This window comes from Drosophila subpulchrella, chromosome X, assembly GCF_014743375.2.
Source record: "Drosophila subpulchrella strain 33 F10 #4 breed RU33 chromosome X, RU_Dsub_v1.1 Primary Assembly, whole genome shotgun sequence".
NCBI lineage: Eukaryota > Metazoa > Arthropoda > Insecta > Diptera > Drosophilidae > Drosophila > Drosophila subpulchrella.
The window spans coordinates 21449583-21468654 of NC_050613.1; the positions used below are offsets into that span (position 1 = coordinate 21449583).

The following is a 19072-nucleotide window of genomic DNA, read 5'->3' on the forward strand; positions in this document are numbered from 1 at the left end:
ATCTCTGGCCAATGGCTATATCCATAGAGGTATTTTTTAATTTATCAAAGATATCTGGCTCACTATCTAAGCGATCTATATTTGCATAACCAAGTGGTTTACATTGCATTGGACTTTTGCCAAGCGGAAATGGCAAATAAATGCTCGGTAATTGTGTCACCCAATCGATTTGCAATCGGATCGATCGATTGATCCGAAAACCTAGCCCCGAATGGCCTGCATAAAAAAAAATGATATCTTAGGTGATCTTTCTCGATCATTGATCCTGGGCTCAGTGATCCCCAGTGATCCTCAGCGACAATTTACGATGCGCCCCGCACAATTCAAATTCTAACAAACTGTACATCATGCGATGACATCGTTATGATCACGAATCGTATTCGAATCCAAATCCGATCGGCTCAGATATGGGGCTCATGCATATGTCCTGTATGCATACAAAGAAATGAGGCCGTAGTTTATCACAGTGGCCACATCAAACGCTCATAAACTATTTTGTCTTCTGTCACAGGAACTTTTTTGAATTGCCACAGCCACCGCCTGGCGATCGATCGTGATCGTTTCGGCCGTTTGCATTTTTGATTGATCGCTTCATACGTTGCACAAAGAAATGAGAGTACAAAATGTAAATGGCTCTGTGCCACAAATGGGGAAAAGAAAGGAAAGGATGAAGGAGCCACGAAGACACTGTCATCGATCATCATTTGGCGGTTTGACGATCAGCACGTCGACGATGATAATCAAATCAAAGAAGCCTGATCAAGATCGAGGTAAGAGGGAAAAACGCGATGGCATGGCATTGGCAACCATCATAATTTCACCTGTGTCCTGTCCTTTCCCTTAAGATTTTCGGTTTTCGGTTTTTTTTTTCGTTATTTTTCGGGGGAAACGGGAACGGATCTACCTACGCAGCGATCAGCGTTCAACGTTCAGCGATCGGCGATCGACAATCGATGCATAATTAAATTTAAACAAATCAAACTGCCAGTGCAGCAGAGGAAACAGAAATCAAGTTGTACATTGGGACCACCAGCAGATCGTTCGAGTGGTTGGCGCAAGTGAAATAATTTGCTGGGCCCACGATCCATCCATCCAGCGATCCATCGATCGATTCGGCCCAGATCAACCTACACACACGGCGCAAGAAGAGGCTGCTGCAGGAGCAAAAAACAAGTACAATCCGGTCCTGTTCGAGATATGTACTCTTGTACACGACAAAAAAAACACTTTGCTATCAAAAATTTACTTAGATATCGTTTTGTAGAAGGAAATGCATTAAAAAGAGTTGTCCTAAATCGAAAAAAATGGATAAGTAGATAAAATTTTACAAAGTATTGTTGCTAAAAAGAGCCAAATCTTATGAATGAAATGTTATGAAATTTTTTTCATTTTATGATTTTTTTTATACAAAAGATTCGATAATTTTATTATTTTCCTAAATGAAGAACGAACTTCTCCTTGTGATATTAATTTATTTTAAATACCCTTTCTAACCGATCAAATTGCGAAATAAATGCAATGTCACAGGCCGTTTGTGCTCAAAAAGGGCCAGGTTCGAATACCACTGATGAACTTATGAACTTTTTTTTTTTTTATACAAAATTTGATAACCTTGTTACTGTGCCATATATATGTGTAGATAAGAACGAAGTATTATTTAAGTATTTTATTTATTACATCTATTTTTTCCCTGTGTAGCCTGTCGAACTCGTAGGACGACGACTACGTCTTTCGGTGGCTGTCTCCGCTGATCGTTTAATCTAGCGCTAAAGATCAAGCGACCTCGTCGGTCGTCCCACGTTGCCAGTTTGCCAGTTTGCCATAGGCAGTCCAGAGCGAAATGATTGAATTGTGTCTCGCTGTCGATCAGTGCGTGAGTCTTCGATCGGGCAGCCAGAGGAAGATCGCCAGCCAATGATATTGATACTGGGCTCCTCTCTGATTCGGTTTCAGTTTCGGTTTCTGACTTCGAATTGGAATTGGTAGTACGTTTACTTCTGGGCAATGGGAATTGCAGAATTGGGGTTCGCCCCGCTTTGTTTTTGTGGGTTTGTATGCAAAGCAATGAGTGCGGCGGCGGCGGCGGCATCGGATCTTTTGCATAATGCTGCCTCGATCGCATGCAAATCGCCATATATATACATATATCTGCGCCTTTGACTTTGAGTCCTGTTTCCGATCGCTGTCGCGGACTTTCACAGTTTTATAACAAATTTGATTGAGCCCCCTGCTTTGGATGCGAATGTGGTTGGGGCTCCTGGTCCTTCGCCTGCTGTCTGCACCTTGCAAATGGTTATGAATTGATTATTGATTGCAGTTTGCTTCTACTCCGCCGCAATATGCATATGAGATTGATATGGCGATTTCGATGGGGACACAAAGAGCCCCGGTTACCGTTAATACAGGCTGGCTAGCTGACTGGCTGGCCTTCGATCTTCCATCTTTCCTGGCCTGCATACATTATGCATTTCCATGGCGATCGCCGATCGCCGATCACTGATCACCGATCATCTGGGACTGTAACTGACTGGTAATTAGCACACACACACACGTCTTCGATTCGCCAAAAGAACTATGGGATGTCCGGTGGTATAGATCCATAGATCCAAAGATCGTTGCCCAATGATTGAGTCATCCTCTGTTTTCGCTATATCTCTGCGGTACCATCGATCATGCCGGGGCCTCTTTTGTTCGGCAAACAGCTTGCCAGGTAGCCAAAATATGTTTTAATGAAGTGCCACTGCCGGCGACTAATGTGCCTTAATGTTTATGCAAAACTCCTCGTGTGTTGCATGTGTGTAGATCACCATAGATCACCATAGATCATCATCACCGGGGAGATCATAGTGCTCTGGGGAGTTGCGAATTGCGATTTGCACGTGCTATTCTCCAGGGAGTTGCGCCTTCTCTCAGGAGTCTTTCAGGTACACGCGTTCCGAGCTCCGATCGCGATAACGAAAATGGTTTGCAAATCGAGATTCTGGCCCTGAACTAAGCTGAATCACAAGATCTTCCGATGTCACTGGGTACCGAACCCAAGATTATCTGGCAAGCTTTTCGCATTAACTGATTATTCCCGGGTATTTGTTTGATCTTAGATTTTATCTTGACTTGGAAATACTTTTATGTTTTCGTGGGTGGAGTTTTAAGAAAAGTTAGTCCTGCCATATCTTATGAAATATTATAAATATATTATAAGTTAACAATCTGCTTCTCACGATCTTGGCTGCCATCGAGCTTCTTGTGTCCCACATTTGTTGGCTGCAATCTTTGAACTTGTCCCCTATCTGATGGACACTCTGGATGCGATAGTTGCGCACCCAGTACCAGCATAATCGAGACCGGGATCTCCTATCTGCTGGACTTATCCCCAAGCTCATTGCCGGCTGATAAACTTGCATGTAGACGTCAGAGATATGAATGAATGTCCCGCTCTCTAGAAGAGGCGGCTTAAATCGATTTCTCATGTTGCCGCTGGAAGAAAGAAGGAAAATTAAGAAAAAGCGGGGCACATTGGGTGGGGGGAAGCCGTAAAGAGGCAAACTTTAAGATTAGCCAAGTGGCAAGTTGGTGTTGCTGGTTGATTTCATTATCAATATACGCGAACGGCCATAAGATGATGTAAGATATACCAAGCGATAAATAATTGCAACAGATCGATGGGCCCGCAACTTCGGAGAAAGAGAGCCTGTAACTCTGCGATAAGGAGACAGGCAGCGAACGAGCAACTTTATTAGAGCCTCTTAACACGATCCCCAGATGATATTCGATTCGATTCGATTGGATTGCATTCGATTCCGCTGCTCCTGCTGCTGCTGCTGCCAAAAGACATTAACAAACTGGCCAGAAGATCAAGCGATCAGCAGATCAGCAGATCAACAGATCAGTGCAATTAAAATGTTATCGCTGTTTGTTGTTAAGGTTGACGAGCCGATAGAGAGCGAAAGAGAGAGTGTATATAAAGATACTTCGAAACACTTCCTGTGACCATGCTCTTTGAATAAAAGAGGTTACTTTGGCTGTAAAGGGGGTCTCAGGAATATTATTATTGGTTCATCAAGGTAAAATATTATCTAAGTAATATAGTGAAATGCCAACACAAAAATTATATGATAAGTTATGATATGTAATGATATTATATAAAATGATATTATATGATATGATATTATATGATGAGTAAGAGTATCCTATTCGTCGATCTTTGAGTTGCCAGACCCACGCTTGTTGCTTCACGCCTTTGGCCTTTTCGCTGAAAACTTAATTTAATTAATTGCCAAACACACACATTTCGCATAAAAGCGGCGCGACCTTCCCTTCGAGGCGCAAACTTGAATAATTGGAACTGTGCAAATGCGTTGGAAATGAAAATGGAGATGGGGATGGGGATGGTATGGGGATGGTATGGGGACTTGGGGACTTGGGGCATTTAAAACTGATTCGCTTTACGAGCGCATTGCACTGCCTTTATGATTGGCAATTAATTAGGCCAAAACGCACGAATGCGAGCGAATATGGCGCAAATCGAACTGCATCGATCTGCATCGTGTTGCCCTGGGTTATTTGTTTTTACAGCTACCGTATATATACGGCCATATAGCCGGTCTCGATTTGTTTGCTTAATTAATCGCAGCTGTAATAACAATAACAGGGCGCGCGTTGTTTATATGTCGAGGTCCGATCTCTCCGGGCATGAAATTAGTTTCTCCCTAAGAGAGTTCATCTCCGGGCTGAGGGACTATGGGATCTGTGATCTGGGATAAGGTTGTATCTGGGTTCTGAAGATGGCCCCGATTCGCCTGCGAATCGATTAGTACGCGCAATTGCATTTCAATGGCCAAAGTGGCGCATTCGTTGATTGTTCTCCGATTGTTCTACGGGCCTTAACCATTCGCCTTGGCCCATAATAGTAATAATAGTAATGGCCGAGTGGAGGGTTCATAATACGAGTAACTGCACCACGGTCATGCTAATCCTTAACCCCTATTCTACGGAGACGTGTGTGGGCTGCGCCAGCGCGGGATTATATCTTCGAATGTGAGATGCATTTTGGCATCCAAAACAAAGCGTAATGGTCTGTCCCTGATAGAGCGAAGAATGCCCAAGTAGATCGCTTCACAGAAGAAATGCGTTTTTTATTGTAATATCGTAGCGTTTTTTTGGGTTTTCGTTTTTTTTCTTCTTGTAACTCCTAAGCCGAGGCCAAACGAACGTGCCAACGAAGGACCACCCTTAAGTTCCCGGGCACACAATTTATTGCCCTAGAATAACTCCAAAGAGTCCCAGAGGTTTACCTGTGAAAGGACCTTCTTCGCTGCCCTGCATCTTGGGCACTTCATTTCAATTTTAATTAGAGCATCGCCCGATCTGCATTTCCACTCTTTCCCATTCCAGTGCATTTTTCCCCATCAAATTTCTTATTTCTTTCCTTAGTTAGTAGTCGGCTTCTTAGATCGTTCCGCGTTTCGATAATAATTAGATGGCAAAATGCCGCCGAACCAAATTGATTGTGAAATAATTCTCGAGTGCCACCTTTGCGGTGTTGATTGGTCCTCATTTCGGGTTCAGCGAGGTTCAATCGAAAGGTCCCGCTCTGGATGTCAAGGGCAGGTAATCCCTGCGTAGGATAATTGGCTGGCCAATTCATAAATGGAATGGAAAGTTGTGAAGGAATGTCTTTGATCTTTGTTTAGGCGCTGCAATTAAGGTTTTTCTTTCGGGTGTTCAGAATAAAAATATTTTAAAAATGGGTAGGAAAGTTAACAATAAAGTGGGCTCAATCCTATGAAGTTACCTATATTTCTTAAAGCAACATTTAATATTTCGATACTATATTTTAGTTGAAGGTAGTATTTCGTTTTATGTTTCGTTTACTCTTACAAGTAAATATATTGGCAAATGTTTAAGTAATAAAATTCTCAATTCAATGGTTTAAATATTATTAAATAAATATTACTAAACATCTATTTAAAATTCGGAATTACTAGATTATCAAAATATATTGTATGATTTTTGAAACAAACTTGTAATTTTATTTTCCTACTAAGAGTAAGACAACTTGTAGAACGCCCCTCGCATTCGGCAACTTTATTGGACTCATTCCGGCATAAGCTGATGTATGCAAAATATGCCGACACAAATCAAAATAAAATCGCAAATCGCCGGACCAACTAACGAGCTTAGCGACGATATTCTTATTTATTTTTTGTCTGCGCATGCGCGGAAGCTGCCAACGAAGGCAGGAAAATTAGTCGCAATTTTTATTGGCGACAGTTGGGCCTGGGACATACTTATATGTACATTTTTTCTGAGTTTCCTGTGGGGAATCGAATCGAGTCCCCGAGAGCTGTGTGTTTTGGTCGCCAGACAATGGTTAAGCCACTTAAGTGGGCACAGCCCACTGGACAAACAGTAGTGTGGCCCTCTGTTTTCCGCCGAAAAGTGTGGATGAGAAAGGATTGTGAAAACCACAGAAGATGTCAAAACATTTCGATGGAAAAACGGAAGAGTTAAGAGGGCATTTGTAGTTCCGATTCCCAGTACATTGAAAGAGTTTCTCGAACAGGAAGAGGAGTACAGAGATCAATTGACATTACCAGGAACTCCAAAAGGCCAGATACTAATAGATACCAGCATAAATTTTGCCTGGCATGCGTCGTCGTCTGGCTCGTGTTCGTATATACATAGGTATATATTTCTTTTTTTTTTTTGCGATGATGACTTGGAGATGCTGGTGGACGAAGAAGAAGCGAGGCCTTGACAAGTCCCAAGTGAAGAGTATATCTCTCCGGGTTCCAGGTGTCTGGACTGGAAAATCAAGGCTGCAAGTACAAAATGCTATGCAGCTGGCCAACTCGTGCCAGTTTCGCTAATGGTGTATAAATATTTGGCCAACAAACAAGCGGGTCACCGAGGCAAGGCTCAATTAGAAACTGTTTAGCTTTGTGTCCTGCGGGGCTCATCCCTGCATTCTGGCATCCTTTGGCCAGCCCAGCATGCTAATGGCAGTTAAGAACTCGCAGCCCTCATAGCGCATATTCCTTGCTCATTTCAAGGTATTTTCATTTTCATTTTCGAGGTATTTGAGGACTGAGCACCGAGCGAAATCCTGTCGTGTTGGGCGGTCCCAAATGGCATTGTTCTCGTGGACAATGTTTTGACCGCATTGCCAAACCAAAATGTATATCTATATAGATGCCTCTATCTGGCCAAAGACAAAGGGCAAAAAGTAAAAAAAAAAAAAAAAGGATCTCACTCCTCCGCACTCTGGTGGTCTCATCTAACTGCAAATGTATCCGAATCTCTCGTTGTTTTTCCCTGCTGGTCGCGTTTTAGATGCGTGACATCTTATTTGTTTGACAGTCCACAGTTTGTGTCTCTATTATATGGTCTCTGTCTTTGGGTTCGGGCTTTTCCACGCAAGGAAAATCGTATTTCTTGTCATTTTCATTTTCATGTTCATTTCAATTCAATGCAACTCAATTCGATAGCCATTCAATTCAATTTACCTCGATTTCGGTGGGCGTTCGTCAATTGTTAGTGAGTTCTCATTGTCCGAGCGATTCGAGATAAAGATGCATTTGGCAGTTGCACATTTATGGTCCCTGCGCGGCGCATCTGCCGCCGCAAATAGTCTGTTTGCCATATAGAGAATATATAGCCCTACGTCCCCGGGGACTGGACTATACGACTATTCACAATTGAGGCGTGATTGCGGTGGCAATCGCCGTGTGCGGTGCGAAAATATTCACTTCAACAACCGCAAATTCATTCGGGGAGTGAGGAGAGTAATGTGTGATTTCTGGAATTTTCCCGACTACCGATATTTCAGAGAAACTTGGATGTTTTCTATTGGAAGAGCTCTGAAATTCTGCAGTACATTTCGTTATTTTCAAGTATTTAAAGTATGTTTATTTTCCAGTATAATCCTTCAAATAACACAAAATAATAAACCATTAATGAGGCATTTTGCATAGTAAACAAGAAGTTGTTTTCCTATCTCATCCCATTTTTGTTATTAGCATATATTTTTCTCTACTCCGAATAAAGAGAATTAAGAGTCATTAACAGAGATCTCTACAGCTGATTAAAGGCAAGATGATGGATAGATAACTTTTGCCCAAAGACTCATTGCCTGGGATTATCCCAAAATTGCGCATCATTCCTCTGGAAATTATATGCCAGATACCAAAATTGGCTATTTCATTTTTTGGAGAACTCACTTCCAAGTAAACGTGCTGCCCGAGGGCTCTAAACCCATTACGTCAGGCATGTCCAGTGAGAGCCGGAGAATTGGGCGTGAAGAGAGTCTCCGGGAGAAAGCTGTTAAGCGCATTCGATGCGCATGTCGCCTGCGGGATCAAAATTAATTAGTTTGAAAGTGGCAGGAGGACGGACGCAGAGAAAGGTGTTGGAAATCTCTGATTACGCTGACTCGCCTCGAAATCGTATTTTTGGAAATTTTAGATTTCGGGCCTGCGGTAATGCGAGACTCCTACAATTTGACACAAAATTCGGGGTGCCGCTTATCAATAATCATATTTGCCACGCCGCAGGATCGTGAGTGTGCAATTTAAGTCTCAGGAAACAACTCAATTTGCTGCATGCGCATATCCTGTGCACTAAGGTCCTTTCATCCCCGACATCGCGATAATTTTTGTGGTTTTCCTTGGTGTTTTAACACCATTTCTGTGGCGTTTTTCTTCTCTTTTTTGTGTTGGATAGAGAAAATATGGTCTGATAATTATTTTTGTTGGCACTTCCTTCCGCTTGGCTTGTAATTTCAAGCGTGGCGAAAAAAAGTGGTGGCAAGTGTAATAATCCAGGGGATCTTTTCTAAATAGGATATCTTTTTAATGGATCTTAAAGAAATAACCATGTAACACCTTTTTATACAGATGTTTTTTCGTCGAGTTTTATTTTAATATAAAAAAACAAATGTTTATACATAGATCAAATAGATTTCTTATTCAAGGGACTAAATAATTCTCAAATTAAAGATGGGCTTACCAAACTGTTGCTTAATTTAACCATTCTAAACCATTCATTTGACCCATTAAGTCCATGGATGTTCCTTATAGGGATCTAGTCAGTGACTTGCTTTCCAACTCAAGAGATCCAAGATCAAGAGCCCTTCTAGGACATTCCACTCACAGTTCACTCCAGAGCAGGCGAACCACTTGACTGAGATCTCAGCCCCTTTCCCAAGCATCTGCGTATGTTTCTTGTCCCGTGTTCATGTTGCATGGTAATGGTAAAATGGTATGGTGTCTGCCTGGGCTCTATTGGGATATCTAAATTTGTTTGCTCTCGGAGGCGATGACAGGCATGGACGCGTGTTGCCTGTCAATTACACGTCACGATATGCACGGCTCGAATCGAAACTCTTTCACAACCTCGTAGATACTTTCAGTGGGCCGTCAATCAGTTAACAAGTTGTTCGGTTTTGGGCAGGGGGAACTACTGGATTTAACCTTTGCTGCGATTGAGTGTTGGAGTGTTGTACTCACTGCAATAGTTTGGTCTAGTGGCTATAAGAGCTATGATAAGGAGTATAGGATTTATTTAAGATCTGCGATTTTGTCTGTTAGCATTTTTCAAAAGATGGGACTAGATTATTTTTTGTATTGCTCATATAATAATTTAGCAAGCTCTCAAGAACTCAAGTTCTATATAATCTACAATATATTTTATGGTAACATTTTGTGGGATCAGTAAGATCTTTTGGCGATATCCCTATCGAATGTCTAATCATCTTTCATTGATCCACTTCCCAATATCCCCCGTTGCGATCGATTTCTTCCCACACTCTTATTTGCAGTCGTTAGGATCGGCAAGCGTATAAATGATTCGCCATGCTTTGTTAGCTTTCCCATTTGCGATCGGTTCTGGTTCGGCGGGGTCTATGCAAAGTGTTTGCTCTTAGCGCCGTCTCGCTGGCTTCCTTCGATTCACGCCCCTCTGAAAATGGCTCGAAATGGATCGGATCGGAGAGCGGATCGAATAGTATAAGGCAGTGTGGGATGGGCTAGTCGGATCGGGATGGGATGTGCTGGTCCTCAATGAAAAACCGCCGTAGCACTTGTTCTACTTCCACGAACTTGCGCTGGGCAACCTCAATTAAAAAACGACAACCTGCTGCGATGCTCTGAATTGAATGCTCTAAATTGGCGGAAGCATTGGGAATCTTGGGTGTGGCCAGTGTTTGACCCAAATGTTTAGGGCATAATTGTTCACGCCTTGGCCGCTTAATAGAAACGCTTTGATCCCGAGCGACTTTCAGATCCGGCGGCTGCGCACCATTAATAACAAGGATACTACCTAAAGTCCCACCTATCCCTTAGTTCCAATCGATATCCTATGCAAAGCGCCGCTAAATGTTGAAGCGTGTGCGCTTGATTTGTATTGGGAACAACAGGTATAGCGAAATTATATGTCTTAAGGGGAAGAAAATGGAAAAGGACCTGCTGTGCAATGGGTCGCCGATCGCCCGCTGTTAGCCGTAATTGCAGCTACAAGATACGGTATCTGCGAGATATCATTTTGCTGGGCCAAATTAACAAAATTAACAGGAAAAACAAAGTTGCCAGCGATTGAAAACTACGATTACTTCAAGGGACTCCCTTTTTTTTTTGTCACCAGCATAGTTTCGATTAGATAGTCCCGCATTATCGGAAAAACACGTGTCTATTTGGGCAAGTATCTGTATTTCGGGACTCTGTAGTTTCGTATCTCAAGGTGATTACTACCTTGTTTTCTAGGGGCAAACATTTGATAGCTGAATTTGTTTGGTATTGTTTTAGTCCAACGAAATGCTCCAATTATGTATGAAAAAATGCTGCATACTTCCTATTTTTGCAACAATTTTTACGGATTTGTGGGTTTGGATCTCTGAATGTATTATGCATTCATAAATATCTTTTCAGCCCTGTACACGTGCATTCTGCCAGGGAATTGCTCTTTTTGGGGTGTTAGAACGTAGACGCCCAGTTTTTCGAGTCTTTTTCCCTTTTTTCTGTGGGCCCTTCTTCATCTACGGTTCCTTTCACATTTTTTCCCGGTGGGTGTGGCATGCGGTCCATGAAAATTCGGTTGCATAAATGCCGGCAGAATCGAGAGCGGGAAATGCTGAAAGGAATGGGAATTTCGAATGGTCTAAGAATCTTCTATTCACATGGCTTTCGATGCTGTCAACGCTGCTCCGAGGACCGCCGACTGCTGCAATCGGTACACCGAGGGAAAAAATACTATTAAGACTTAAGAACAAAATTCGTAAAATGAGATAGATTTGGTTTTTAATTCTGTATATTGAAATATATCTTATTGTTTTGAAAAAAAAAGTACTTTTTAGTAAATTAATACAATTTTAAAGGCATTAAAAGTACTGTACTAAAAATAACAAAGAATATATATCATTTTCATATTATTTATGTAGTTGAGACTTTCTAAACTGATATCAAAGTATTTGACTAAGTTTGTTTTAGTAGAAAATATTTTGTCTTTATTTATTTAAGGTTTCTACATTTTTTCTCAGTGTAAGGGATCTGTAGGTTTTATTATCCTTCGAGTTCCGAGTGGAACTTGGTCCGAGATGCTCTCTTTGCCATTGCTGTTGTATGTTGAATTTTTGACTGTGGGCCATTGCAGCGGGGACAATGGCCAAACAATGGTGACAATTTCACGTCTTAATGCACCTCAATGTGCATTAAAAATTGGCTGTCTTGGGCGGCGGTTTGCTTTTGGAGTTTTCACAATACTTTTGCAAAGCGCATTGCGGAGATCTTTGGTTTTTGCTTTGCTTTTTTTTGATAAATCGATTATCGCATCGTAGGAGGCAGTCGCAAAAACAAAGCGTCGGGCAAAAAATAGACAAAAATCGGGGCAGATCAAAGGTCGGGGGGTCGGTCGGAATGGCCAACGTCATCATCTCGATCATTATCCTGGGCTCTGAATGAAAAATAAAGGGAATCTCGATGGTAGATCGTCATCGATCGCCGCAGTCTTGTGGTTGACATTTTTTTCTCCTTCGTTTTGGGTCGGTGACTTTGCTTTGAAGATATGGAGTGACACCAGCCATCCGCAACCTCAATTTTTAACCTCAACCTCGATTTTGACCCCGCGCTCGGGTTATTTTTTTGGTCTTTGTGGTTTCGCTGCCTTTGTGTCTGCATTGATTTTCTGCCCTGATCTGATTTTTCCGATCCGATTTTTTCTTGTATTTAGTAAATCTCTGTCTAAGTCGGTTCTTTTTTCCATTGGTACCAAGGTTCCCAGGGTCAAGAAAGATGCACTGACCAAGGAACCAGAAAATAATAAAGAAGATTACGGAAAAACCCTTAAATAATCCATTCAACCAAATTATAGAGTGCCTGGCACTTTAATTCAATGTCTAAAAACATAAAAAGTGTACTAAAATTTCCATATAAACAAATCTATTAATATTTCTTGTCAAATATACCTGTATGCCTTGGCCTCGGCTCAATGATGATCATGTTTATGTCCATTAAGTCCAAGTCCGTAAATCCGACTTAACTCAAGAATGGTTTGAGATACTTTCCTCCTCCTGTTATTCCCTCTAAATCCTCCCACTTTCCCTAGATACTATATACATATATCCACTGATATCTGGCTGTGTTTTCGCTGTCGGAGATCGTTAGTCCGTGACATTTGTCGCGCCCTTTGAACCAAACAACAAACACGTGTTCTTGATCGTCTTCGGTTTTTCACGCCATTTCACTTGTTCGTTTCGCAAATTTCCACGCGAGGCGGAAGAAAATCCCGAAAGTTTCCCAAAAATGTGAAAGAAGGTAGAGAACAGGTAGAGGATTTTCCACGCCCAGTGGTGGGCCATTCCTAGCGACACCTTCGCATCGGACACGCCTGTTTTCGAATACCCAATGCTAATGTCCTGCCAGGAGGAACGCCATAAAGCTGCTGGGATTTGCGTGTAATGGCGTGCCGAATGCCGAGTCTCCCGCATCTTGACCTTTTGATGGATCCTCGGAGGGGAGATCCAAAGATCCACGCATCAATGAACCATTTTTTGTAAAGTGAAACGCGCACTTCTCCTTTTTATTCCTTTTATTTTTCGTCGGTGATGATGTCGTGAAATCAGCCGACGAATAAAAGAAGAAATCACTTTTCATTCGAGGACAATGGGCCACAGGATATTCCAGCGAAGTCTTTTCAATGGAGGATCCTTCGATAGCGCATCGCATTGTCTAGAGTCTAGAGTTTTGAATCTGGCTTTTGCTTGCTCTAGAAACGCTCTGACATTGATTGCCCCTGATAGTTTATTGGACCCGGATAGTCAGTCAGCGGTGGAAAAAAGCAGAAAAATAGAGAATCGAATCGGACACGTGTGCTGCATTGTCTCATATGCGCCATTGTTGATTCTGCGGTTAGTTTCTCCAGTTTCTACAGTTTCTCCGGTTCCCATCATGTCAACAATCAAGTCAAAGTCCCCATACCGAGTTCTCGAGATCCCGAAATCATGAGATCACAATGCTGTGCAAAGTCATTTAACTACCGTCAATTCACACAGTGCTAAATGTAGCGTAGTGATCGATACAAAACTGAACCAAAAGTGAAATGAAATCAGTCAGGATTGGTAAGAGAACAAGATTGCGTGGGTGGAGGACGGTAGATAACAGATTTCCAGCGATCCACGCGGGTATCATATCATGCTGTTAGCTAATCACTGGAATGCATGTGGAGCTGACAGGCCAAATGAGATGTTCGGCTATGAGGATCGAGAGGTTTTCCACTGGGAGAACTCGATATTGGTGAGATTAGATTGTTCTTTACCAAAATCCAGATGGGGTTGCAACAAGTAGTCCATTGGAGGGCTATGAAAGTTTCTCTAGCAAAAACATCAGATTTCTTTTGTTGATATATTATATCAAGGAGGTAAAATGTTGTATACATTTTTAATATCTGATAAACAATTGATATATTTGTAAAATGGTATAGTATAAAATACTTAAATTACAAACTACGCTGTATTTAGTACTTGGAACTCATTTCATATGGCAAACTCACTTAAGGACTTCTTTTTTTTTACCCATTATGATGTCTTGTTTTCATCAATTGAATCGCGTCCTTGTTAGTTTAAGCAGTAAATGTTTTGGCAGCAGTCATTCGGGAAGCCAGTATCCGTAGTGCACACCTTCCTGGTATCCAAACACTTGGCCACTTCGACCGAATTGCTTGGACAACTCAACTCAATTGGATAGTCGGATGGATATTGGATCCTGTGGACTGGTAGCACTCGGTGTCGCCTCATTAACGAGCTACCAGGAAGGCGAGTCGGTGTCCAGAATTATAGATGGAACTACTGCCTGCCACTTGACGCCTGGTTAAGTGCGAAATTTAACAAGAGGATCCGATCAATGGATGGTCCAGGGAGTAGAGCACTTCCCAAAACGAAGTGGAATGGGAACGCCGGGGATCGTATTTTGACACATGGGTCATAAATCTTGGCCAGCGAAGCGATCGCGACGGCGACGCCGTCATAAAGTCACATAACTCAAACTGCCATTTATAAATGGAGATGAACATGAACAAGTACAAGTACAAGTAGAACTACAAGTGTCCTGCGTGTCCTTGGATGTCGTTTCCTTTGAATTGCGACATGATAGAATAACATTTGGCTCGTATTTCCGAGGGGCGCATCTACAAAAATAAATAAACGACCGAAGGGCCGAAGGACTTTTGTGTCTGGCCGAAGATGCAAAACAAATACGCACTTCCTGCGACAAGGACCAAAAGAAGTTACTTCCTGAGAGGACCAGAAGAAATGAAAATGAAAATGAATTTATTGCAGCAGTTCAGTGCTCTCTGTCATTTGAGATTGAACCCAGGGATCTAGAGGAGAAAAGCGGGGATCAGCTGGTGAAAATGGATCTTTTTTTTTGCGCAAACGAGCCAGTGAGCCAAGATTGCATAAAACTCCGGGGCTAGCCTATTAAAGGACATTGGCTTAGCCCCGTATTTTGACACCTAGGCACCGAAACCGGACAGGTCCTGAGATTTTGCAGTCCCGGATCTCTTCTGGATTTCTGGATCTGCGCTAAGCTTCTTTTGATATCCGGTAACAATGGGCCACGAGAGAGTTTCACTCTCCCTCGTCTGCGTTTCGTTTCCTGGTTTTATCTTAAGCTGACATACAATCACATTTCGCATTGTACTCGTCCACTACCTATCCTTACATCCTTCGCCTCCTTCCTCTTCCTTATTATTATTTTTTCTTTTTTTTTGAGGAAAAATATTGGAATTTTCGGCAAGACGATATGCTTCCTGTTCGTCCTGTCCCTATAAGACATCCTACCGGGGATCATTGCTCGATCCTGGCGTTCAATTTCCCTACCTTTGCATTTAAATGTGCACGTGTCCAGCGCAATTGGCGATTTGCATAATGTGGGCGTGGCAGTTGCCCTGCCTAGATGACATTCCTGCATATTCCACATCATCTTGTGGCACACGCCCGAAAGTTTTCACCTTTTCTTGGGGTGCCTTGGGGTGGGTTTACCTACAACTCGGGGGTTAGCGGAAGTGCATTTCACGGCTCGTCGACATCGTTGTCGTCCAGCTTGATGATGGAAAGCTGTATCGCTGTATCGCCATATCGCGGGGTGCGCCAGCCACGTGGATCGATCCTGAGCGCTGCCAGTCTACGAGTCCCGATCCTTGGACCAGGACCACTTCATCCTCTCAGGCGTGACTGCCTATTTCCGGGCAATTTACGCGCCATTAACAATGCCCGGCCAAATTGAAACTCGTTAGGGCAACGAAACACGAAAATATTCGCTGTTGTTTCCGGTCGGGTGTTGAATTCCTGAGTTCCTGTGGGTTGTCATGGCTTTCATGTCCCTGCTGAATAGTGAGTCATGTCCAGGCTCTGCAACTAACTGGGTGATTCGGCAATTTAGTGGGTAACCATTCGTATTGCCTACCCACTTGTTTTAAGTTCTCGTAGGCACATTAATAATCCTGAGATCCCTAGATAAGATGCTTCATTCACTTGACTAGTGGTCCTTTTGAAAATACTCCACCAGCCTAATGCATACACCATATATCCCTTTTATTTTTCAATCGACAGAGTTAGGGTTTTGTTTTTTCTGAGATAATATCTATTTTTTAAGATCCTTGTATGATTTTAAAATTTTTCTTTTTTGGGTTTTGATATTTGAAGAAAATCTAGAAAGCTTTTCAAAATTATCTGAATAACTATTATTAACAATCTGAATCAAAGATTTAAAATGCTTATCACTTGATAATTTTTAGAATTTTAATATTTCGAATTTACTCATTTGTTTTTAAAAGTCAACAAGTATTTCTTAGATCTCCTGGGAACGATCCTACATTTTGAGCTGTAAAACCTGTAAGAGAAAGTGATCTCAACTGATCATTTTGGAGTAGCTGAAATTGTAGAAGAGTTTCCTTGTTTTTAGAGAATAAAAAGATTTGTTTGAATTTTGTTTTTGATATTGTTTGTTTGTTTTTATTTTAGCCTTAAAACTAGTTAGTTTAGTGTCTTCCATGCTTATAACAAACTTAAAACTATGAAAAAAATAAGTGTTTTATATCATTGTCTTCCATTGTCTTAGGCTAGTGTCAAAAAAAAGTTTGGGTCGGGTGGTAACTTAGGAGCTAATGTAGAATCTGGGACTTGGTTTCTCACTCACTAAGGCAACAATTTGAGGTATTTACAATTTGTACAGGTTGTTTTTTTTTTTTGGTTTTTTGTCGGTGGAGGCTTTCGATGAGATCCACTCACTGCTCCTGCCAGGACGAGATGTAGTCGAGGAGCTCCTCGTCGTCGGGCTGCTCGTCGCTGAAGCTGTCGAAGGACTCGAACTTGAGGTCCTGCTCGGGCAGCTCCTGCTTGACATAGCCGGAGACCTCGGAGCCGGAGTACGAGGGCGTGGGCGAGGCGGAGTGGTAGGAGTGGGCCTGGACGGAGCTGAGCTGGGCGACTCCTCCCAGGAGGAACTGCTGCGGACTGCTGTCCAGGCTGTCGTTGTAGTCGTTGTAGCTGCTGCCATCGTTGCTGCTCTCGTCGGCGGAGTTGTAGATGTGACGGGTTGCTGACGAGCCAGTGCCATCATCCAGCATGTCCTGCAAGCCACGGATATACTCGACGGCAATGCGGAGGGTGTCCACCTTGGAGAGCTTCTTGCTGGCACCACGTCCACCATTCGACAGCGAGTTGATCACCGTCTGGGGCAAATGCTGGCGGAGATTGACGAATCCGTTGTTCACCTGCTTGACACGATTGCGCTCGCGGGCATTGCGCCTGGCCACCGATGGCAACTGCTCGCCATAGGGCATGTTGTTGTAGTTGAACTTCTTCTTTTGCTGCTGGCCCATGGGCCCGATGTTCGATTGCTGCTGATTCTGCAGTTGACTGGTGCCCAGCGGCATCTTGGGGGCAATCAGCTGGTGGTGTTGCTGCTGCTGCTGCTGGTGGATCTGATGGTTTTGGTGCTGCAGCAACATCATGTTGCCGTTGGTCAGCTGATAGTGCTGCTGCTGGAAGTTGCTGCTGCAGATGCTCGTCATGGTAATCCTTGCGAGGGTTTGATTGAGTGGGTCGGAGGAGAGATGTTGACTGTGTGGAATCAGATTCCGTAATGATATTCTACCGTCCTGGCCTAGGGCCTTAAATACCCACAGAGGCCGTGGTAAGTGCGCCAGCAGAGGCAGCGACTTCGGCAGAGGAGCAACAGGGGTTGCTACGGGGTCGAGGAATCCTGGCTACCTACCTACCTGCCCTGCTCGAAAAACCCGAGTCCCTGTGCCGAGTCCTTTGCGCACAAGTGATCGCACTGCCAGGGGATCGTAATAATTTCAGTCCTCTCTTTCTAGGGGTTTTATGTTCTGTGTGGTGGGTGCCTATTCCGTCCCGCTCTCTCTGTACTACTACCTACCCATCCCACTCCCTCTCTCCTTTGTCCTTTGCGTCCCTTTGGCACCATATATATATATATATATATTTTTCCTTTTTGGGAAAATCGAGACTTAAATCTCGGATCTGCAAGATCCTTGTCATGGCCAAAAGAAATGAGAAAAAAGAAATAAGACTTTGAATGCACTTCCACTTTTGTCGAATGTCGTTTGCATTGAAAGCGAAAAATAAAGGAGATGGTGTTTGAGAAGGGGAACTTGATATAAAATGTGATCCATCATGTGAAAGAAAACGAAACGGAGGCGAAACGAAATGAAAAGGGGATGTCGTCGTCGTAGCACTTTCACTGTCTCCAAAACTGCGTATCCACTGGTGTTTTTGCTCGCAGTCTTTTTTCCCCCAGTCCTTGAACTTTTTCTCGGGGTCCGGGATATTGTTTACCCCCTCTGTAGATCGCTTTTCTGGTCCCGCCGCATTTGACACGTGCTTCCGATCAGTCCGATATACATTAACATAAGCTCCAGAGCACAGAACACAGAACAATAATAATATCGCGGCGGCAGACAAATCCCACAAGTGTGTGCCGCATCATGAATACCAAGGGCACAATAATATGAGGGGCTGCGAATTAAAAGAAAAACAAAACGATCAGCAAGGCATCGGCAAAATCAGAATTGCACACTCCCCTTTAAGAAAAATACCGCACTTTTGAGATCCCAAGAAAACGTTCTGCATGTCGGCGCTACACTTGCAAAAAAAAACAAGGCTTCTTAATAATTGATATGATTTTGTTCAAGAAAATATTAAACATTCTGGACTAAGTATACAAAATTTGTAAAATATAATGTATACTTAATTTTTCGATCGAGCATTTTAGTCTTAAAACAATATTACAAAAACTATATAATATTTTTAAACTAAATATACCTATCGAACAAAAATAAATAATTTAATAAATTTAATTAATCTACATAAATCCTTATTAACTAAAAATTGAATTGAATTCTTCGGCAGAGTGCACGAATTGCTGATCATTAACCGACTTGCTCGTGACTTGTGACTTTGGATTTTTATGCCCGCCTTAACAAGTGAAGTTTTTTCCTTTTCCTCCCTCAACGACCCGTGCCATAAAGCATTCATAAATCTGTAAAAACTTCTGTAAGCGAA

The 19072-nt window shown here is 42.6% G+C and overlaps 1 protein-coding gene across 1 annotated transcript; it reads right to left on the reverse strand.

Annotated features, from left to right (window-relative positions):
* Positions 1-16770: 16770 nt before the first annotated feature.
* Positions 16771-17559, reverse strand: LOC119557302 (achaete-scute complex protein T3). The gene has a single exon (XM_037870012.1). It carries the CDS (start codon positions 17557-17559, stop codon positions 16771-16773), a length of 789 nt encoding a protein of 262 aa, XP_037725940.1.
* Between the last annotated feature and the right edge of the window lie 1513 nt (positions 17560-19072).